Source organism: Scardinius erythrophthalmus, assembly GCF_964197995.2.
Source record: "Scardinius erythrophthalmus genome assembly, chromosome: 1".
Classification (NCBI taxonomy): domain Eukaryota; kingdom Metazoa; phylum Chordata; class Actinopteri; order Cypriniformes; family Leuciscidae; genus Scardinius; species Scardinius erythrophthalmus.
In genome coordinates, this window is record NC_138221.1 from 68,600,594 (window position 1) to 68,624,179 (window position 23,586).

At 41.4% G+C, this 23,586-nt stretch overlaps 1 protein-coding gene and 1 long non-coding RNA gene across 6 annotated transcripts in view; one reads left to right on the plus strand and one right to left on the minus strand.

Moving 5' to 3' along the window:
* The window catches only part of LOC308688027 (protein NLRC3-like), a 91,950-nt gene extending 79,440 nt beyond the window's left edge, over positions 1 to 12,510 (plus strand). For all 3 annotated transcript variants that reach the window (XM_081360857.1, XM_081360856.1, XM_081360858.1), the window contains one exon: positions 12,368 to 12,510. In XM_081360857.1, the coding sequence (XP_081216983.1) occupies positions 12,368 to 12,454 (87 nt within the window). In that variant the 3' untranslated portion in view covers positions 12,455 to 12,510. The remainder of the gene's footprint in view (positions 1 to 12,367) is intronic.
* LOC308688318 lies at positions 9,034 to 10,386 on the minus strand. Of its 3 annotated transcripts, XR_014029873.1 has the most exons (4): positions 10,321 to 10,386; positions 9,994 to 10,049; positions 9,570 to 9,610; positions 9,034 to 9,146 (listed from the first exon to the last, which is right to left on the minus strand). It is a non-coding gene; the product is annotated as an uncharacterized lncRNA (long non-coding RNA). The 3 variants fall into 3 exon arrangements; XR_014029874.1 differs by lacking the exon at positions 10,321 to 10,386 and having other exon boundaries at positions 9,994 to 10,130; XR_014029875.1 differs by lacking the exon at positions 9,034 to 9,146 and having other exon boundaries at positions 9,568 to 9,650.
* Positions 12,511 to 23,586: the final 11,076 nt, after the last annotated feature.

Here is a 23,586-nt window from a genome sequence, read left to right on the forward strand (position 1 = left end):
TATTAGCTTTTTCTAGAGATTGCAGTCATGCATGACATGGTGAAAAATGACTTGAAATAATACGGAAAATAGGTTAAGTTGAATGTTAAAGGTGTGCCCCCTAAAAGCACAAGTGGCCCCTGCCTGGCCCCCCCAGTTACTGTGGTCTAGAACCGCCACTCTCTCTCTCTCTCTCTCTCTCTCTCTCTCTCTCTCTCTCTCTCTCTCTCTCTCTCTCTCTCTCTCTCTCTCTGCTTCCGGCGTGAGTGTTGGGTGCGAGTGGACGGTTGTGAGCGTGGGTGGTTTACTCGAGTGGATCTTTCTTTTCTTTCTTTCTTTTTTCTTGTTGTTTTGTTGTTTGTTTGTTTGTTTGTTTGTGTTTTTTATTTTTTTGGTTTTGCCTTTGGGACCTCGTGCTACCTGTTTTTGTCAGGGAAACATGACGGCCCAAAGTGCGCAGGGTTTGGGTTCACTCACGCGGCGCCATGCGGTTAAAGTGGCGTCCGCTGCAGGTGTTGAGGAATGTTGCATGGCTGTCGGTGTGGTTGTGGGGCATGAATGTATTGTTTCTGCCTCGAGGATGAACAATGCCATGGTGATTTTCCTCAACACAATTGAAAAAGCAAACGAATTAGTTGAGCATGGAATTGTGATCAGCGATGAGTTTGTCACTGTGCTTCCCCTCTTACTACCATCAAGAAGAGTGACTTATCCAACACTGTAAAAAGGTTTTCAAGCAGTATTTCATCCAATTAATAATTTGTCTTTCAATTCAGTTTACCATTATTTGTTTTACTTTTCAAATAATATTTTTTTCGTTCAAAACATAGTTAAATATAAATATTTTTCATTAAGAGCTCAAATAAGAAATATTTGTTTCGACGAATGTACAATTTCAAGGTTACACACAGGATTGCGCATGGGCATTAAACACAAATCTTCTCGACGACCACGACCAGTCAGCAGACCGATGTAACCGCTCTTCTACGTTCCGTGGATCACTTTGCTGCTCCAGAGAGAATCAGATTTCATCGCGGATAAACGTACTTGGTTACTTACGTAACCTCGGTTCCCTTAGAGATAAGGGAACGAGTACTGCGTTGCAAACGCTGTGGGGAAAACTCCTTTTCTCGAGAATATTGAAGCCTTTATTTTAAAACGCATTGCTGCAGCATAAGCGAGAGCATCAGGCTCGCGCGAGCTAGCTGATAGGCTATGCTGCATGCAACTGCACGAACCAATGGCGAGAGAGCAGAGGCGCACGAACCAATCAGAGAGCTTGGTGCCCTGCCATACTCGAGCGCGCCAAATAGGGCGTGGCAGAAGAGTATAAATACAGAGAAATCGCACCATAAAACAGGTCTAATCGACTGAACGAAAATACCTGATGTTCGAGGATAGCACGGCAGGGCAACGCAGTACTCGTTCCCTTATCTCTAAGGGAACCGAGGTTACGTAAGTAACCAAGTACGTTCCCTTACGAGAACGTTCTCTCGTACTGCGTTGCAAACGCTGTGGGAACACTTTTTAAAACGCCGTGCTAAGTCTCGTGGCTACTCTAATCCAGGAATTTCCGGGATAGAAAGTAGCCAGAATACCACAGACCAGAACATCGGGTCTAAAGATACTTGGTGTGTACATAGGCTAGGGCGAAAGGGGCCAGCCCATGTAAAGTTCCCATACAACTTAGAAATTTAACCCGGACCGGAGAGCCGAGGTTAGATTGAGAGAACCCGTGCTTGTAAAGCAGGGACCTCTAAGTTATAAAATCTCGCAAATGTGGACGGAGCTGACCAGCCTGCCGCCGCACAAATGTCTTCAATAGAGACACCACTAGTCCAAGCCCACGAGGAGGCGATGCCTCTCGTGGAGTGAGCTCTGACACCCATGGGGCAAGGAAGGCCCAGTGAGGTGTATGCTAAAGCAATAGCATCAACTATCCATCTGGATAGCGTGAGTTTCGTGACCGGCAACCCTTTGGTTCGGCCCCCGAAACAGACAAAGAGCTGTTCGGACTGCCTAAACGAGGCCGAACGCTCCAAGTATAATCTCAACGCTCTAACAGGGCAGAGCGTATGAGCATCACTGTCTTCTCCCGAAACTGGGAGGGCCGACAGCGAAATTACCTGCGCTCTGAACGGAGTAGAGAGCACCTTAGGCACGTAACCGTGTTTTGGCTTCAAAAGGACTTTAGAGTCGTTGGGGCCAAACTCAAGACAGGAAGCGCTTATGGAAAGCGCATGTAAGTCCCCTACTCTTTTGACTGACGCCAGTGCCAGTAACAGAGCAGTTTTCAGGGAAAGGGACTTTAGGTCCGTGGACCCCAAGGGTTCAAAGGGGGGTCCCTTGAGGGCCCGTAGAACCAGAGAAAGATCCCAGGCCGGCACTGAGGGAGGCCGAGGCGGGTTGAGCCTCCTGGCTCCTTTAAGGAAGCGAACAATAAGGTCGCATTTTCCCAGAGAAGAGCCAGCCACCAAAACGTGAAAAGCCGCGATGGCTGCCACGTAAACTTTGAGTGTGGACGGGGAACGTCCCGCGTCCAACCGCTCCTGGAGAAAGGAAAGAACCAACGGTACTTCACAAGAGTGAGGGTCGAGGTTTCGAGCCTGACACCAGCTGGAAAACACTGACCATTTAAGGTGGTAGAGACGTCTAGTAGACGGAGCTCTAGCCTCCAGAATAGTATTCAGGACGCCCTCTGGGAGGTCCTGGGGTAGCCGTTGAGCGGCCAGGCATGAAGGGCCCATAAGTCGGGACGGGGGTGCCATATCCTTCTGTTCGCTTGAGCCAATAAGTCGCTCCTCAGAGGAATTGGCCAAGGGTCTGAAACTGACAGCTGCATCAGCTCTGGGAACCAAGATTGGGACCGCCAGAGAGGAGCTATCAAGAGGATCGCACACCCCGTGTTCCTGATCCGTTCGATGACCTGAGGCAGCATCGAGACCGGAGGAAACGCGTAAAGGGGACGATTGGGCCAGTCGTGGGCCAGCGCGTCCTTTTTCTTCGAAAAGAAGATTGGGCAGTGACAGTTGTCTTCTGAGGCGAAGAGGTCTACCTCTGCCTGTCCGAAGATTTCCCATAATAGGAGAACTGTCTGGGGGTGGAGAGACCATTCCTCTGGGGGAACGTTGCCCCGAGAGAGCATGTCTGCTCCTGTATTCAACGTGCCCGGCACGTGAGCTGCTCTGAGCGAGCGCAGATTGGTTTGAGCCCAAAGTAGCAGCTGGGTAGCTATGGCGAGCAGATTGCGGGATCTGAGACCGCCCTGGCGATTTATGTAGGACACCACTGACATGTTGTCCGTCCGGACCAAGACATGGTGTCCTGCCAGGAGTGGAAGGAAGGTTTTTAGGGCCAGAAAAACTGCTCTCATCTCGAGGCAGTTTATGTGTAGGCGTTTCTCCGAGCTCGACCAGAGGCCGGAGGCAGGCCTGCCCTCGTACAGGGCTCCCCAACCTGAGTTGGAGGCATCTGTCGAAATGACCCTCCTTTCTGAGACCACTCCCATGCTCACGCCCTGCTGATACCAGCTGGCGTTCATCCAAGGGGCCAGTGCTAGAATGCAATGCTGGTCCACCTTGCTGTACGCCAAGCGTGAGGGGGTACCCGAGGTGCTAGCCACAGCTGAAGAGGACGCATGCGCAGTAGACCTAGTTGGAGTACTGAAGCTGCCGAAGCCATAAGGCCCAAAATCCTCTGATACGTTCGAAGGGGTACATGAGTGCCCTTCGTGAACGACGCGGCGAGCTGTTGGATTGAGAGAGCGCGGGTAGAAGTGGGCCACGCTCTCATAAGTACGGAGTCTAGAACTGTTCCCAGGAACGTAATACGCTGACTGGGGGACAGAATACTCTTGGAGAAGTTCACCCTGAGCCCCAGGCATTCTAAATGACTGAGAAGCCAGGCTTTGTGAGTATTGGACTCCGCCTCTGACTGAGTCAAAATGAGCCAGTCGTCGAGGTAGTTCAGGATGCGCATTCCCCGCTGTCTCAGGGGGGAGAGAGCTGCATCCATGCATTTCGTGAACGTACGAGGTGCCAGTGCCAGTCCAAAAGGTAGAACTGTGTACTGGTATGTCTGCCCCTCGAAGGCGAATCTCAAGAATGGCCTGTGGTGGGGGTTCACTTGGATGTGAAAGTACGCGTCTTTTAGATCCACTGAAAAGAACCAATCGCCTGGGCGAATTTGCGCCAGGATGTGTTTGGTTGTAAGCATTCTGAACGGCCGTGTCATGAGGGCTTTGTTCAGATGCCTGAGATCTAAAATGGGTCTTAAGCCGCCGTCCTTCTTCGGAACGAGGAAGTAACGGCTGTAAAACCCTGACTCGCTTAGTGCAGCGGGAACTCTCTCGATAGCCCCCTTTGCCAGCAGACCCTGTACTTCGGTGCGGAGGACATGAACTAGTGTGCTCCTTACTGAAGTTTGAATAACCGCTCGAAAGCGTGGTGGTCTGCGGGAGAACTGAAGCGAGTAACCGCGCTTTATGATGTTCATTACCCACTCTGAGACTCCGGGTATGGCCTGCCATGCCAGAGCCCGATGAACCAGAGGTATGATCATATCTGAAGACTGAGCGCCCGGAGACGGGGGCTCGACTAGACATGAAAGTGAAATTTTGCTCGATTTGTGCTTTTTGTGGGTCGCTGTTAAAACAGCGTTTGTGTGCAGAGGTGCATGACAGATAGCAGGCCCTATTTCTGCATTTAAAACTACTCCAGCCGCCTGAACTGAAGAGGGGGCTGTGAGCAGTGTTCGAGCGATCTTCGGGGCTGGTCCGGCCGCGGCGGGACATGAACCCCTCTTTCTGCCGGTTAGGACGGCTTCTTCGGCTCGAGGTCGAGCGTGAGCTTCGGTCTGGGTCCCTGGCGCTTAGGGAAAGGGTAACGTTTCGCTGGCCTTAAGCGCTGACCGGTCTCAGCCGCTGGGCGGGGCTGATGAACCTGAGGAACTGACTTCTCTGGCCGCGGCGCTCTCTTGGGACGCCGTGAAGCCGAGCTGGAGCGTTTGGGGAGAAAGTGCTTCATAGCACTAGAAGCCTTCTGTGCTTCGGTGAAGCGCTCCGCGAAGCCATTGACAGATGGGCCGAAGAGACCAGATGTGGAGATCGGAGAGTCTAAGAAGGCGGTTCTATCTGCGTCCTTGATCTCCGTCAAGTTAAGCCACAGGTGGCGCTCAAGCACAATCAAACTGGCCATGCTGCGGCCGAGAGCTTGAGCGGTGGTCTTCGTGGCCCGAAGCGCCAAGTCTGAAGCGCTACGGAGGTCTTTCAGGGTGTCCGGGAAAGGGCCTGACTCATCCATGGAGCGGAGGAGTTTGGCCTGGAACGCCTGAAGTGTGGCCATGGCGTGAATCCCCGAGGCAGCTTGGCCAGCGGTGGCGTAGGCACGGGCGGCCAAAGCTGAAGTGGCCCTGCAGGGCTTAGACGGCAGCGTCATCTTAGACCTCCAACTGCCTGCAGTGGGAGGACATAAATGGACGGCGACCGCTTCTTCGATGGGGGGAAGAGACACGTAGCCCTTCTCTTCAGCGCCGTCGACAGAGGAGAGCGTGTGAGAAGCGGAAGCGCGCGTTCGCGCTGAAAAGGGCGCGCGCCAGCTTTTAGTGAGCTCCTCGTGGACCTCCGGCAGAAAAGGAGCGGCGCGCTGACGGGGGGCCTGTTGGCGGCCCGGCAGGTACCACTCGTCGAGGCGGCCTCTTGCAGGCTCAGCTGGGGAAAGCCAGTTGAGTCCTAGTTCGTCGACAGCGCGAGACATGACACGGAAAAGTTCGGCGTCGATGTTCGCACGTGTGTCAGGACGATCGCTCAGAGAAGAGGGGGCGGGGTCCACAGAGCCCGACCATTCCTCGCTCTCGGATGCCGCCACAGAAACAGCGTCATCCTCATCCGCCGATCCGCCAAAAGAAACGAGTCCCGCCGCTTCGAGAGAGGGGCGTTGGTCGCTTCTCGCGAACAGAACCGGGGATTGGGAGGCGGGTGAAGCACGCGGGGAGAGACCCGGCGTGAGCTCTTCAACCTCACCGCTTTCGGGGATCCTCTGATCTCGTCGCTTCTTCCTACGGGGCTCGAGGGGCGCCGAAGACGGAAGTGAAGCGGGTTCGCCCTCTGAAGTAGCGAGGGCGAGACGTGACCGGAGAACCGCCATGGTCATGCTGTCGCAGTGTGGACAGCCGCCTTTAGTGAGCGCTGCCTCGGTGTGCTCAGGACCGAGACAGACCGCGCACAGTGTGTGTCTGTCAGACACATGCAGGGAAACCCCGCAGGACTCGCAAACAGACATTTGAAACAACGCTGTTCGCGCGCTGTGAAAACAGCGGTATGCTCTTTTAGATAGTGCAAAAAGGATACTCGTCGGATGCCACAGGGAAACGCTCAGCCGGCGATCTGCGAGGATGATCTGCCAAAACCTGAAGCTGTTCCGCTGAAGGGCTTCTCAACGACGAGCGGCTTCTCTCTGGAGATTTCAGCGAAGAGGTGAGTCTCGAAGCTGAAGGAGATTAGATCTGTTTTATGGCGAGATTTCTCTGTATTTATACTCTTCTGCCACGCCCTATTTGGCGCGCTCGAGTATGGCAGGGCGCCAAGCTCTCTGATTGGTTCGTGCGCCTCTGCTCTCTCGCCATTGGTTCGTGCAGTTGCATGCAGCATAGCCTATCAGCTAGCTCGCGCGAGCCTGATGCTCTCGCTTATGCTGCAGCAATGCGTTTTAAAATAAAGGCTTCAATATTCTCGAGAAAAGGAGTTTTCCCCACAGCGTTTGCAACGCAGTACGAGAGAACGTTCTCGTAAGGGAACTGAAGTAAGTGAAACAAACAACCATTTAAATGTGCTGCTGTATATTTAGTAGCCTGTACAAGACATGTTGCTCTGCCGAATTTATCTGGTAGATATCGTTATGTAACTTACATTAGTTTAAAAATGTGTTAGCTAGCTTAGTTTACACTAGGCAAGTTAACGTTAATGTGTCGACGTTAATCAATTCCTGACCGATTGCAAAAGGGAACATATACGTTTACCCCTGGCTTATTTTGATTTTACAATGGTAATTAACGTGAACGTTTAATCATTGAACATAACGTTATCTCGATGCACCCAGCTAACAATTTAACGTTCTGGGAACGTTAGTTTTTGGTTCCCAGAACGTTCCCTATTGGTTAGCCAGGAAAGTTTTCTTTACGTTAATAGAACGTTCCCTATAGGTTAGGGGAACGTTCCCGGAACGTTGCCGAAAGGTTCCCAGAACGTTCCCGCAAGGTTCTCGTAACGTTCCCGGAAGGTTAGGGGAACGTTCCCGGAACGTTGCCGAAAGGTTCCCAGAACGTTCCCGGAAGGTTCTCGGAACGTTCTCCTAACGTCTACACATCCTGATATGCCTGTACACAAATTATAGGTCTACAAACATATTCTACATTGTTTATTGTTCAAACACTTAAGAATCCTATGAATATATTATTACAATAAATTGAATTTACAGAAACTATCATTAATAAGTAAATCAATCAGTTTGTATTAAATAAATCAGCACACAATCCATGTTTTTGTTGATTCATTGTTTAATTTTCAACCTAAAATAAGTCATTAAAAACAGCATTAGCAAAATGTATTCAGGAACAGTAATTTACATTTAATATTTCAAACATGAAAATATTTCAATAAATAAAACTGCACAAACATTTTAATTAAAACTATCTTTTGCAAACTGTAGCCTATAACTTCGGCTAAAAAGTTGAAAAAGTATTTATTTATATACAATATACATGAATGTGCCAATCTTCACACCGCTCAAAAGATTTAAACTCCCAACACCATCTTCAAATTTAACAAGAAAATAAAAAGACAACGTGTTACATGGACACACAATCCCATGCCAAAATTCAAGCCCTGTAATGGCATTAATATTCATCTGGAGCAAATGAAAAGAGTGAGGTGGGATTGTGTGTCACAAGCTGTAGGAGATATGAGAGCACAAACGCTGCTGGTATCATGTATTTATTCAGATATTTCAGCATCAATGTGTATAGAAAAATTTATATATTTCAAAACACTACATTGCATTTATTTATATTGCACTATTTATTATTTCAGACTACAAATCAAAAAAGGAATGTTTTATATAGGGGTAAGGATACCCATTAAGCCTCTCTCTCTGAAGTCAAATAAAAAACAGAGAAAATAATATTTAAGTCTAGTGAACTCTGACCTGCGAATTCGCTCTACCTTTTATGTATAAGTCTCACCTCCAATGAAGAATTTGAAAACCTGTAACTGCTGTGTTGTTTATGAGAAAGAAAGTGAAAAAAAGTTTTAAACTGCTATCAATTTTTTTTTTTTAATCTCTGTGACTTTACACCTACAAATTCCACTGTCACAGGTGCTCAGTTTTGCTATAATGAAACCATCACAGAACATGGTAATAATCAGCCATCCATGCAAAAGCAAAGGTCGGTGTAGTTTACAGGTGCATCTGTCCAGGCCAACGTCTGATGCCTTGATGCCTTCCGCTGGAACCTGAAATAAAAAAAAAATAGTACAGTTCAAAATCTATCATACATACATCTCATCTGGTATCACAAATTATCATTCCAGGTTCACTTTAAGATATGCTCAATATTAGTGCTGCACGATATTGAAAAATTTAGAGTTTATTTAGAGATATCAGCCGTATGGTTTAGTGCATGCGCTAACGGCTCCAGGTTTGTATCTGGTAAATTACCCCACTAATAATGCCCAGAATGGTACCAAACTACTACAGTAGTACAAATAGGTTCTGTACTCATTAAACGAGGCATTGGAAAGTTTGTAAGTACATCAGGAGTTTATTTAAACAACACTTGCCTGACGGCGAATGCTACTGCTGATGTTGACGTCACTTTATGAGTACAGAACCTATTTGTACTACTCATTTTCCCCGACATAGAGCAGACCGGCACACAACAAAAACTGCTGTTCGGATGTTCCCTTTTCTGATATTTTAGCCTTCGTGACATTTTAATTAAAACAGAAGTAAGAATTTTAGTGTAATAAGCAAAAATTAACAGTAAACTCAGAGATCACCTACCGCTGCAGATGTGTACGGAAGTGAAAAGCGGAAATGCTTAGACCTCTTTCCGGTTCAACCGCTGGGCGCTCCGCATAACCCCTATTGGGGGGATTTTGTAGAGGAGTGAACCTGCATAGAAAATTACAATAGATAACAAGCATAGATAAATACAATAGAAGAAAAACACAGTTGAAATAAGCAGTGCATTACGTTTTTCAGTTAAATCTAACTTATCAGGTACAGAAATTGATTTATCAAAATGTAAAATAAGTCTTCAGTGTAAAAATAAAATAACTATAAAATGAATGTATCTTTGCTAAAGCTACAAGTCATTTTCTCTTTTGATGTTTGATCACCATTGGCGACACAGCTGCGGGTACGTTAGGCTGCTGTCCCTTTAAGACGAATGCGCAGAACTAATATAAATGACACGCATCCGTTTTCTTTCTGTTTAAAACACAAGACAAGAGGAAACTCGCCATTTTGACTTCATTTTGCGTGCACGTGTCTGTAAAAAAAAAGTGAAAGAGAACTGAATTCGGCTAAACTCACCTTCTTCATCTACTGACTGTGGATGGCATCAAGGTCTTGTCCTGAAGAATACAGGGCCAAACAATAGGGATTTTATCTCATCTGGTAACAAGAGCAAAGCCATAACTTTAAGAACTCTACTGATATATTTACCCCCTGATATTGCATTGGGGATATCAATTCAAACATTTTTAAAGGCTAAGAGTATGAGCCACAGCTGCCCAAGATATCAAGGGGTTGCAAATTAGTCATGGCTATAAACCTGTATGCATGGCATCTACTTTGTATTTTTTATAAAGCAATGTTCTATGCATTTGTCCCTGTCAAATAAACATTAAATAAATAAATCTGTGAAAAATAACTGCCTAAAGTTGTCGACCCCCCTGAACCGCATTTAAAAGTACAAAGAATTTCAGTATTGATCAATAAAAAAATACATAAATACCTTTGAGTTGGACAGTATGGTGTCAGTCTCATTGGCCAACATAATTCAAAACAGACCTAAAGAAATAAAATAAAATATAGTAATCATCAGGATATCATGTTATCATAATAGTTAAATGAATTATTATAACTATGACCATTATAATATTGTATTAGTCGCCTATTATTTAGCTGATTATTTAGCTTACAGGCTTCTCAAGGACAATCTCACTGAAAAAACTTGGGGTTAATGATTTTAAAATGTGAGACTTATTTCAAAAGCATAAATCTTACAGACCCCAAACCTTTGAACAGCAGTGCACTGTATGTTTGAGGTGGTTTTGCTTACTAGTCATATGGTTCATAGAGATTTTCTTGGACAGGGAGTGCAGCAGGCCATCACAGCATGATGATCTAGGAACATAACATGCTGTTTGTCACAGAGCCAAAAATATTACATGTGATAGGTTTATTACAAGGAACCAAGCTAGAACAGAGGTGAAATGCATAAAAGATAAATACAAATCTTAAGATAATATATTGTGAAATAAATGCATATGGAATTATCATCATGATTAAACAATAACTCACCCCTTGTTGTAGAGTTTTATTTTTTCTCTCGCTATTCTGAAATCACATTTTAGCAATATTGGTAAGTGACGTCACTGATTAAGTTAACAATACAGTGCATTATTTTAGGTTAGCCTAAATAAATTAGCTTACTTCCCATTGACAAATTACCAGCAAAACTATCAAAAACTGTTATCTACACTAAATATGTGTTTAAAAACCCAAACTTTCATAAATAAGACCTCAACTTAACGTAACTTAGGCCTAACGTTGTCTTTTGAAAACGGTTAGCTAGCGTAGATGCTAACGGACTTTTTCAAAGACATAAAACCATTTTTTTTAAATAAATATTTAACAGAAGCGTGTCAATTACACGTAAGAAATGTGTCAGGGGCGTTTGTGTGTATTATTTGTGAGATTTTGTTGTCTAAACTTACCTGAAAGCAGTGAAACAGCGAGAGACGGGAGTTTTGTTGTTTGTCAGTTGTCGATGACGTTTCCATCTGCTCTCGCGCAGCGCACGTGCTCCAGTGTTTGATCACGCGCATGCGCATTAAAACACTTCAAAGTCACGCAGCATTTAACATATAGAATTAAAATATATAACATAATTTAAAATGTCATTAATAAAAAGTTATTGCGAATAGATCTGAACGTTGTTGGTTGTCTTATAACCTTAGGGGACCGTACTGACGACTTGTCAGTTGAATCTGCCTGTTAATAGTAAGTGATATTAAAATAATAACCTGCAGAGAACGTTCTCAGAACGTTCTCTTTAGGTTATAAAAATAAAACCTAAAACCTGCAAGGAAACGTTCTGGGAAGGTTCTCTTTAGGTTATAAAAATTAAACCTAAAGATAACCTACAGGGAACGTTCTGGGAAGGTTCTCTTTAGGTTATAAAAATTAAACCTAAAAATAACCTACAGGGAACGTTCTGGGAAGGTTCTCTTTAGGTTATAAAAAATAAACCTAAAAATAACCCACAGGGAACGTTCTGGGAAGGTTCTCTTTAGGTTATAAAAATAAAACCTAAAAATAACCTGCAGGAAACGTTCTGGGAAGGTTCTCTTTAGGTTATAAAAATTAAACCTAAAAATAACCTGCAGGGAACGTTCTGGGAAGGTTCTCTTTAGGTTATAAAAATTAAACCAAAAAATAACCTGCAGGGAACGTTCTGGGAAGGTTCTCTTTAGGTTATTAAATAACAACCTGCAGGGAACGTTCCCAGAACGTTCTCTTTAGGTTATAAATTTAGACCTAAAAATAACCTACAGGGAACGTTCTGGGAACGTTCCCTTAATGTTATAAACATAGATCCTAAAAATAACCTACAGGGAACGTTCCCAGAACGTTCTTGTTTGGTTCCCAAAAAAATAACCAAATGGGAACCAAAAGGGAACGTTAGGGGAACGTTCTGTGTTTGCTGGGTAGTTTAATAATTGTTTCAGGAAGCAAGGAGCAGACAGCTCAATTTATTAAACTGCAATTTAAAATAAATAAATAAACTAAATAAATTAAATTAAATGTTATTGTAATATTTGCACTAGTCTGTCTAACTTGTGTGAATAAGAAATATCACTCACCCTATAAAGCCCACAACAATAGGAAAAGCAGTAGATAAGGCAATGGGGTTTCACTTGTATGTGTTTTTGTAGTGCTGCTATGTCTACAAAGGTTTTAACCAAATTTGAGTATTCATGAATATGATTTCTGAACATGAATATGATTTTAAAAATACAAAGTAAGAAAGTTGAGATCACATCTTTGCTGAAATGTATGTGCTGTTGTTGTTAACAAGCCATGGTTATTTTGCTCTGCCTTAGGATTGCACGTGTCCTGGGACAGGAGAGGGTGTGAGTGGGAACCCACTGCTGAAACTTGGCCCTGGTTTGTCCTCATGGATGAGATGATTGCACCCTCATTGCCTCAATCCCTGAGGACACACTCTCTTCTTGAAAGAATGATTAAGAAAAAAAAAAAAAAAAAAAAAAAAATATATATATATATATATATATATATATTCTTTAACTTTTTTCACTTATATTTTTTAAAAGGAAAAAAAAATTATGCAACTTTAAATGTGTAAATAAAAGAGAATTCATTGCTCTGGACATTGTTTATTTTTGTAATGACAGTCATAATTTCTACATGAAACAAATTCTTCTATAACGTTTTTCCCCCAACTATTTACAACATACGTTAAACATCTCAAAATCAACATAAACATTTAAATTTACAGTACATAAAATAAGAAAAAATTATGTAGAGTTTTATTGAGCTGAGTGGGAGACCCTGGTGTGCTGCTGGACCGGGATGGGCTCCACAATAGAGACCCGGGTAAGGCTTCTGCTGGTGGACATCATCTGGGATGCTCTCCAGAGTGTTTGGAGTGTCTCCAAAATTATCTTGCATACTCTAATGTACTTAAGGTATCAAGAGTAAAAGTAAAGGAATTCTGGAGGGAAAAAACCTTGTCAGGGTTTTTATGATGTTTCTGCTTTTATATTACTGCATATGTTGCATTTTACTTCTGAATATTTTCAAGGTTGATACATTTAAACTATATACTTTTGTGTAGTTTATTGTAAAACAATGCATCATATTGTAAAATAACATAATTTTGTAGTGTTGCTGTCCTGTGTGGTAAAATCACTTCGAGTATTAACGATGTTCCTTACATACCACCACTGGTTATTTTGAAAATTAAAGTAAATGTAGGCCTATTGTCACAATATTAACAAATTGTTGCGAACTACAGCTCCGTCCCATTTCAAAGGGCGCATCTGAAGCGCTCGGACCGGTCTAGCCTACGGAGGACTGTTCTTGTCGCCTAGCAACATGTGACTGACAGCTGCCGATGAAGAGCGGGAGTAACATTCGCACTGGACTTTTTATATTCAACTGAGTTTTATATTCAAATAGGGTTGAAAGCCTGTGTAAATATATTTACCAAGGTCCATTTATGTGCATAATAAAAAAGAATACACTAGCCTACAAAATCGCATCAAGGTAAGATATAAATGAACATTTGAATCTTCAGCTAAGCTGAAAGTACATGACCTGAAACATCCTTATTAATACCATGTCCTCCAGTAAAATATAAAACATAAAAATGACAATAGCCAATTCGGGCTCCATAGCTGTTTACTCAATTATATCAAATGAATTGTCAGGATGGCAGCATACTCTCGCACCGTTGCTTGGCGCCTGGAGCGGTAATCGGGAACACCTGGCTGCACAATTAGGAAATCCTACGAAGGCTGCATGGTGTGCCGTTCGGAGGACGCATAGGCTGCATCGTTTGAAGTCCGCAGCCTTCGAAGGATGCAGTCTTCACATTGGGACACAGCTTCTTAATACGAGAACAATGCTTTTAAACGACGGCCCATGCCACGCCCACCCGCCACTGGGCTTTGAGATGATTGGGTAATGTAGTCCAGATTTATCCTGTTATGAAATCGCCCATTCATTGCAAAACTTGTTATTGGCCTGAGAGATATAATCATTGCCATGGGAAACCCCTGTCTTTGCTGCACATTTAACAACTACAAATGGCAGAATTTATCAAATTAATCATGATTTTGTGACACACACTATCTCTCACACACACACTTTCTCTCTCTCTCTCACATACAAACTATCTCTCTCACACACAGACACACTCTCACACAAACACAGACATACAATCTCTCACACATATATACTCTCTCACATGAACACACACAGACACACACACACACACTCAGAAACATACTGTAGGCACACAGACTTTCTAACACGTCTCTCACACACAGACAGACACACTCTCTCTCACATGTACACATCTCTCACACACAGACACACTCTCTCTCACATGTACACATCTCTCACACACAGACACACTTTCTCTCTCCCTCTCTCTCTCTCACACACACGGATGTATCTAACCCCAACCCCACATATCCATCTATATACAGAATTTTTTATTGCTGTAATAAATTAAAGGAGTAAAATCCTTCAACACAATGTTTCACAGGCATTATATTTGCATATGCTTGTCTCTGTGTAATTATTGGTAGCAAATAAAGCAACAGTAATATGAATGATGTGTACATTAACTTGTATGTATTGTTATGAACTAATATCCTGCTTTGGCCACTTGTGAGCAAAATGCAAAAATAGGTTATAAAATGAAGAACATCAGTATCAGCATTTGGGGCACTATGATCACGTTAATTATCGTTAAGGATATAGATCATTGTGCAAAATAATAATGAATATATATTTAGAATATATAAAATATAAATACACTCTAGTTTGTATTGTTCTTCATGAGTAGTATTGTAGTTAATGTTAATGTAAAGTGAGGAAGAAAATAAAGAGTATTTGTCAGTTTTATTCAAATTTATTAATGTTTTAAAATGGGATATAAAACTTGAGATTAATTATTAAGTCTGTGCATACAAATGCATATGCTAAATGTAATATTAAATATATTGCCTCAACGACCAAAACGTATATGTAAATATATTTATTAAATGTGCAATAAATAATAACAATTATTTTTAACAGCTGTAGGTGTAATGTAATGCCACGTGTAAAATATGGAATATAAAAGTAACAAGTAAGCAAGCGATGCCTCTATAACAATGGTGACAGAGGCTTATGGATAATGTAGACCCTTCTGTTATTCAAATCTGCAAAGAGTTAGAAAATGTAGATGTGACACCGTAGCTCAGGGTAAGAATGACTTTTACTTATTTCCCTCTACTTCCTGCTCAGCTACTGTTCGGAGGCTCTTGCTTACTGCTCCGCGCTTTGCTCTATCACTTTTACATTTTATCTCCTATTTTTTTATATTTTATTTCCTTTATTTTATTTCCTTTCATCACCTAATTTTAACTTCAGCAAATCAGCACAGTGCTCATACGACAAAGTTTGGATTACTACAAACACTGAGAATTCTTTTACCCGACCAGCATACATTCCGGGAAAGGAAAACACAACTGCCTCAAGGATAAGAGAAAATGCCTCTTCTGGAATCTACTTGCTGTACTAACTGCCACAGACTTTTAGAAAGGATTGCAGTTCTTGAAACAAAGTTACTTTCGGGACCACCAAACCAGACGAAGCACACAACAGAGCTTCGTCATGGACACCCCCAGCATACCGGTGAGTACCATGAAACTAGTGCTCCTCGGCAGATAGAGAAACAAGCCGATCGACTTACTAATCGATGGCACAAACAGGGAGCTAGACCCAAAGGCACTCGAGACATCAGATTGTCACGAGCATCACATATTGCCGCAGTAGCATCCTCTACCCCAGATACAGCTCTGACAAGGATTGCAAACACTGGTCTACTACCACCGCCTATACATCTTGAGAACAGATTTGAAGTACTAAGGAATGTAAATGAGGAATCCCCAAACGTGATGAATGTGATCGAACACAGACTGAATGGGCCATTAGCTAACACTGATGCTAACTGGCGCTCAAGGTCGAGCAGACAGCGGCACTCAGCTCAGAGCGCAGCCGAGCCCAGGACTCTGATAGTGGGGGACTCCATAATCAGAAACATTAGCGGCAGGGATACAACTACGTGCTGCCTTCCACAAGCAACAACTTCTGATGTAAACAGGGAACTTCAAAACATTCTGATGAAACATAAGACTGCAAATCGACTCATCATTCATGTGGGGAAGAATGATATTCATAAAGAGCAGTCAGAACTCCTTAAGAAGGATTTCCATGAACTTTTTGAAACACTTAAAAGGCTGAAAGTTCAAACATTCATCAGTGGACCTCTCCCAGCAAGAGGAACAAACAGGTTTTCACGGTTACTTGGGCTTAATACATGGCTGCAAAAAACCTGCAATATAAAAGCAGTGAACTTCATTGACAATTTCAATCTTTTCTGGAGTCAGAGACAACTGTTTCATCGGGATGGCCATCACCCAAACAAACTTGGTTCAAGAGTGCTAAAGGACAATATCTACTTCTCCCTCAATCATCCTTCTGCAGTTTGTGCCAGTCCACTCAATCTGAACGGCACACACACACCTGGACACAGTATGAATGACCACGGGACTTCACTTCAGCAGCAAAATGGACATGCAGTTGACATATCACACAAGGACAATGATAACACCACCCCGCCACAACAACCTCTGCTCACGGACTCAATCTCAGCTGAACCCTACCCACAGAGCTCACCACAGACAGACATATCAGAACTGCTTGAAGATTCAGCACCCAAGGACGACTTCCTGGAAAACAGCCAGGGAAGCCAGGACAGCATATTACAGCCTCCGATAACACCAGAGCAACAGCCCCTTTCACCAGACACTTTTTCCCTCTCTCCAGCATCACCACTTCTGTGCTTCTCACAGAAAATGGAAGAACTGGTGTATGCTGGAACCAGACTATCCCACTCTTTTGCTGCAAGCCCCCAGATACCAACCAAAAAAAGACAGGCACCATTACCACCAAAGCCTGCGGGCCCAGCTCGCCCTCCCCCTCCTCCTGTGAGAGCTCTTCGGCCTCTGCCACAACGCCAGGGCCCACACCCTCCTCCATCTGCTCGAGGTGAACCAAAAACAACTGATACCAGCTCTCTGTGATATGTGTCGGGTCCCCGTTTTGATAACAGTAACTTTCTCAAATGTTTACAGAACAAGCGGGAACCCAGTGTGCCTGTATATTTCTCTATTGCTGTTCTATTACAAGATAGAAAGTCTAAGGCCTTCAATAGCCGTACAGCAAACCCAACTAATCTGGTGCCTATTATACGTCAAACTAATATTGCTGTGGGGAAAAGTAAGTCTGTTAAGTTAGCACTCTTTAACATCCGCTCACTTAAAAATAAATCACTTCTAGTCAACGACTTAATAACCACAAACAATCTGGATTTTATGCTTCTAGATGAAACCTGGCTAGAAGATAGCTGCAGTGCAACAATCCTCAATGAAGCAGCCCCTCCTAACTTTACTTTTATGAGTGTCTGCAGAGCTGTGAAGAGAGGTGGGGGTCTAGCTGCTCTTTTTAAAGATATCTATCAATGTAAGCAAATATCATTTGGGAATTACTTGTCTTTCGAATATCTGGGTATTGTGTTAAAAGGTGCTCCACGCATTTTACTTTTCATTATTTACAGGCCTCCAAAATACTCTCCAGCCTTTGCTCAGGACTTTACAGAACTGTTATCAACAATTACCTCAGAGTTTGACTGTTTTGCCATTGCTGGAGATTTTAACATCCACATAGATAGTGCAGAGAACAATATGGCAAAAGAAATCAAAAGTGTTTTAAAAACTTTTGATCTGACTCAGCATGTACATGGACCCACACACAATCGTGGACACACTCTAGATTTACTTATCAGTAAGGGTCTAAACATTTCATCGATTGTTATTAACCTGTTAAGCTTCACCAGTGCGTCGGCGCACTGAAGCGTTTTTTATTTATTTAATTCAAAATTACTATCAGATTTAATGTTATACCTTGACAAACTATACATCATTAAAAAGATATAAGACTCAAGTTTCAGTATTTGACCACTATTGTATTCTGAGAAACTCATAGTGACAGTTATGTCTTAATTTGTGTCAGGAGTTATGAAATGAAAAAATGAGTCGATACCTTTAATATGAATTATGCGCGTCAGCCGCTCCCATTCATAAAAAACTCCCGTGCTGTCGTCATGACAGCGATACACAAAACAACGTCCCTCAGGGCTTTAGCTCAAAAATGTGCAGATTTGGAGAAATATTGATAGATTCTTTTAGATTTACATCATATTTCTATAGACAGGAATAATATTTATTGAATTTATACCCAAATGCGTCAATGTAATCTTTATGAGCGTTTGGTATTCTAATTCACAGTGTTTTCAATTCATACCAATAGCCTGAGGGCGCTATATGCACAGTAATATGAAGTCCATATATGAAACATGAAGAAGAGCCATGATCATGTGACATTCCAGGAAGCCTCGAACACACACAAAGCTACAGAGTTCGCGCTGTAAAATGCAGATACAGATGTTTTGAAGACAATAAACATGATTGCAATGATATCTGATTTGCCTGTGTTCTTCAAGCCATGCCAGATATTTTCATAATAAAAGATTATATTTATAATGTAATGCTAATCTATATAGACTTCATCATTGTGCATAATACTATCAAATAATATATTTTCTGTCTGATTTTTTTATCTGAAGCTAAATTAGATCACAGAAGATTATTTAAAACATTCGGCTTGAGTTATAAAGTACGTTTTGAGCATAAACATGGTTTTAATCTCATATATTGTCGTGTATTGATGGTGTGCTAAGCTAACATGCTAGCTAGCCCTAACTGTTAGTCACATGACATGGTCTTGAAAAACATTTAACTAAATACAGAGTTTTGGGCTTATTATCTTCAGATTTTAAACATAAAATGTTTAGACATGTGGCTTTAGCTGTAGTGCATTTCTAGATTGCTCCAGTGCCAACTTCAATTTTATTTTCATGAGGATGTTTCATAAAAAATAATTTCTAATAACTTTACAAAACTTTGAAGCTATTTATAACAATTTTTGTCATTACGACAATAATTAATTCTACATTTACAATAAACTGCCAGGTGTCAGCTTTCAAACGAGATCATACTTGTGCTTTTAGTACAAAGGGTTCATGAACTGTATCTGTTTCAGTTTGGGTATGTCATTTCTGGGGATTTTTCAAAAGTGGCGTTGCAGCTTAACAGGTTAAGGATGTAGCACTGTCTGATCATTTCTGTATTTTCTTTGATATATTGATCTCTCCTGCCACTGAAGCTAGATCTGTGTCTGTCAAGAAGAGATGCTTAAATGAGAACACTAATGTACTATTTATGAAGGCTATATCCTTAACACCAAGCATATCTGCAGACTCTGTTGATTTTCTCCTTGATTCTTTTAACTCAAAAGTTAAAAGTGTAATTGATGATATTGCTCCTGTTAAAGTCAGGAAGAAGAGTGGCAGACAAAAAGCACCTTGGAGAAACTCAACAGCAGTGCAAATTATGAAAAGACAATGCAGAAAAGCAGAGCGCATGTGGCGGAAGACAAAACTTGTAGTCCATTATAACATATACAAAGACAGCATCCATGCTTTTAATATGGAACTAGGCAAAACTAGACAGACATTCTTCTCAAATATTATAAACAGTAATTTAAACAACACACGCACTCTTTTTGCTACTGTAGAGAGACTGACAAACCCCCCAAGCCAGATTCACAGTGAAATGCTCTCAGAGAACAAGTGCAATAAGTTTGCTTCTTTCTTTTCTGAGAAAATCAATAATATCAGAAAGGTGATCAGCACATCCTTGAGTTGCGCTGGGGTCAGACAGATCAAACCACCTGAGAAAGTAGTTACTATGTCTGACTTCAAAGAAATTTATGGCAAAATTTTGGAAGAAACCGTACAGCACCTTAAAACATCAACCTGCGCTCTTGATACACTTCCCACATCATTTTTCAAAAGTGTGTTAAACAGTTTAGAAGCAGATCTTCTAGAAGTGGTAAATGCCTCACTTCTCTCTGGGAGTTTTTCAAACTCCCTGAAAACTGCAGTTGTCAAGCCCCTCCTGAAAAAGAGCAATCTGGATAAGACCATATTAAGCAACTATAGGCCGATCTCAAATCTTCCTTTCATAGGCAAGATCATTGAAAAAGTTGTCTTCAATCAGCTGAACAAATTCTTATGCTCGAATGGATACTTTGACAATTTTCAATCTGGTTTCCGACCACACCACAGCACAGAGACAGCGCTCATAAAGATAATAAACAATATTCGCTTAAATACTGATTCAGGCAAATTATCGGTGCTGGTACTACTCGACCTCAGTGCTGCATTTGACACTGTCGATCATGACATACTTCTTGACAGGCTGGAAAACTGGGTGGGGCTTTCTGGGATAGTCCTAAAATGGTTCAGGACATACTTAGATGGGAGAGGTTATTATGTGAGTATAGGAGACCATAAGTCTGAGTGGACATCCATGACATGCGGAGTCCCTCAAGGCTCAATTCTTGCGCCACTCCTGTTCAACCTGTATATGCTCCCAATAAGCCAAATAATGAGAAAGAACCAAATTGCTTACCACAGCTATGCAGACGACACACAGCTCTACTTAGCCCTATCGCCTAACGATTACAGCCCCATTGACTCCCTGTGCCAATGCATTGATGAAGTCAACAGCTGGATGTGTCAAAACTTTCTTCAGTTAAACAAAGACAAAACTGAAGTCATTGCGTTTGGAAACAAAGATGAAGTTCTCAAGGTGAACGCATACCTTCACTCTAGGGGTCAAACAACTAAACATCAAGTCAGGAATCTTGGTGTGACACTAGAGTCAGACCTTAGTTTCAGTAGTCATGTCAAAGCAATAACTAAATCAGCATACTATCATCTGAAAAATATTGCAAGAATTAGATGCTTTGTTTCCAGACAAGACTTAGAGAAATTGTGCATGCTTTCATCACCAGCAGGGTGGATTATTGTAATGGACTCCTCACTGGCCTTCCCAAAAAGACCATAAGACAATTGCAGCTCATACAGAACGCTGCCGCCAGGATTCTGAGCAGAACCAGAAAATATGAACATATCACACCAGTCCTCAGGTCTTTACACTGGCTCCCAGTTACATTTAGGATTGATTTTAAAGTATTATTACTGGTATATAAATCATTCAATGGCCTAGGACCTCAATACATTGCAGATATGCTCACTGAATATAAACCCAACAGATCACTTGGATCACTAGGATCATATCAACTAGAAATACCAAGGGTTCACTCTAATACTGTAAATTTAGTGTCGCCCTTTGATTCATCAGAAAAATACAATATTACACTTCACTCCTTGCAGTGGCGGATGTAGAATTTTTTAAAAGCATGGCCACAATCGGGCCACAATTCACAGAGAGCGGCCAAGCTTAACACAAGTCATGCACAATTCTTAAATCAATTTTTCATTAATTTTCCTGAGTTTCTTTGCTGCTGGCTCTACGGCTTTGTTCATTCACTGTTCTTTAAAGTTCAAGCATATTTGGGATTAAGAAACTACTAAAATAACAGCTTAAATATTTCCATGTTTAATTTCTTTTCCTTATTAAGAATAACACACATAATAAAATATAAAACAACATTTGAAGAAAAAATAAAGCTTCTGTTCAAATTTGGAGTTCTGTTTTTACACTTTGCTGTGTTTTTGGTTCCAACAAGAATATTCATGAGATAAAATATGATAAAATAAAATAACTAGCTTAATGTTGTTCTGATCATGTTTTATTTCAAATCTGAGGATTACTCTAAAACTTTTTTAGACTATGCCATGTGATTTTGTTTAGAGGAGACTAAAATGCTAATAATAGTTACTCATACAACATTATTTTGTAGTATTCTACTGTGATAAAGGCTATTTCGATTAGCAATATAGCTGGAATTAGCTAAATACTTTATTCTTATGAAAATACCTGATGATGAGTCTACCTGTTATGAGTCTTCATTGTACTTTTTTCCTCTGTCTTCGAGTATGAATAGAGTTGTTCAGATATGACTGAACCTGAAAGTCTAATTCGCTGCTGTTTCCTTCGAGATTTTCCTATGGGGTTTTATAATGGAGTTTTCTGATTTATGTGTAAAATAAAGCCTGTGGTAAACATAACTTCAGTATACTTTGGCATGTTGTTTCTTCAAAGTAAATTACACACACCCATAGCGAAAACGCGAATTTTGAAACAGTTATGCTCTTTTTTTAATAACATTAACAGTTTTTTTAATAAGTAACTAGAAAAGACAGCTGGGGTGTGAGTGTGTGTAGTGTACTTTGTACAACAAAACATCAAAGTATCGTCAGTTATGTTTACCACAGGCTTTATTTTACTCATTAATTAAAATCACAGCGAACATTTACGCTGTGAAACATTATAATGCCATTATAAAACCCCCTTAGGAAAATCTCGAAGGAACCAGCATAGGTATGCGATTGGGGGGTTGTAAAAATATATATATTATTGCATAACAATAAGTGTATTGTGATTGTCTAAACATTTTAGTAACTAAACTGAATTGTATTAGGTTTAGTGACAACAAGTTACAATGTTTACATGGTACAATTTCTTTTTTTTATTGCTTGACACAAATTTCACAATTTCAATTCAATTCAATTCAATTCAATTCTTGTGATTTGGTTTTAATATTGACTAATTTGGATAAATATTAGGTATACAAGATTTAATTTATCACAAGAGGCATTCATTTTTCACAAAAAAAAAAAAAAAAAAAAATCACCTAATGCTGTAAACATACAGAGAGCCCTGTCAGCTGGTAGTATTATTTAAGGTTAAAAATAACTCAAATTAAATATAATGCGTTTTTTATTATAATAACAACTTTATTTAATGATATTAGTACAAATATAATAAATATGTAATATAGTACACATATTTAGCAAAATACTCTGTAGCTCTTTTTTTTTTTTTTTGCCAACTAACATGCTATAGCCTATGGTCATTAAATGGCTTTCCGGAGGTAAATGTGGCATAATTGTTCTCCAGCTGTTTTTATTGACCTCTTTCCGCGGTTGAAAAACACTGATTGATCGATATTATCTATGAGGAATATACATTTTGGTAAGTTGTACTGTATCTTTCAAAAGTGTTCGTGTTTATTTACTATTAGCTAGTAGAGATGATCGGTTCACGTGTCGCTATGGGATCTGTCAATCACATTTACAAGTGCCAAAACGGTATTTTTTGAATTTTGTAATAAAATTGACAGAATCTGAGAGCTGAGATTTTTTTAATATCATAATAACCTGCTCTGTCTAGTCTGTCGGTCCCCGTGTCCTCTTTGCTTCGCGATTTTTCTGTGCGTGAGAAAATGGATGTGTGGCGTGAGAGTGTGTGAAAAGTGTCAGTCGCCTTTATTTGGAGCACTTTTATCATGGATAGACTTAGCTGGACTTCAAAACAGAAACGGCCATTCACTGCCATTATAAAGCTTGGACATTTATATATATATACAGCGG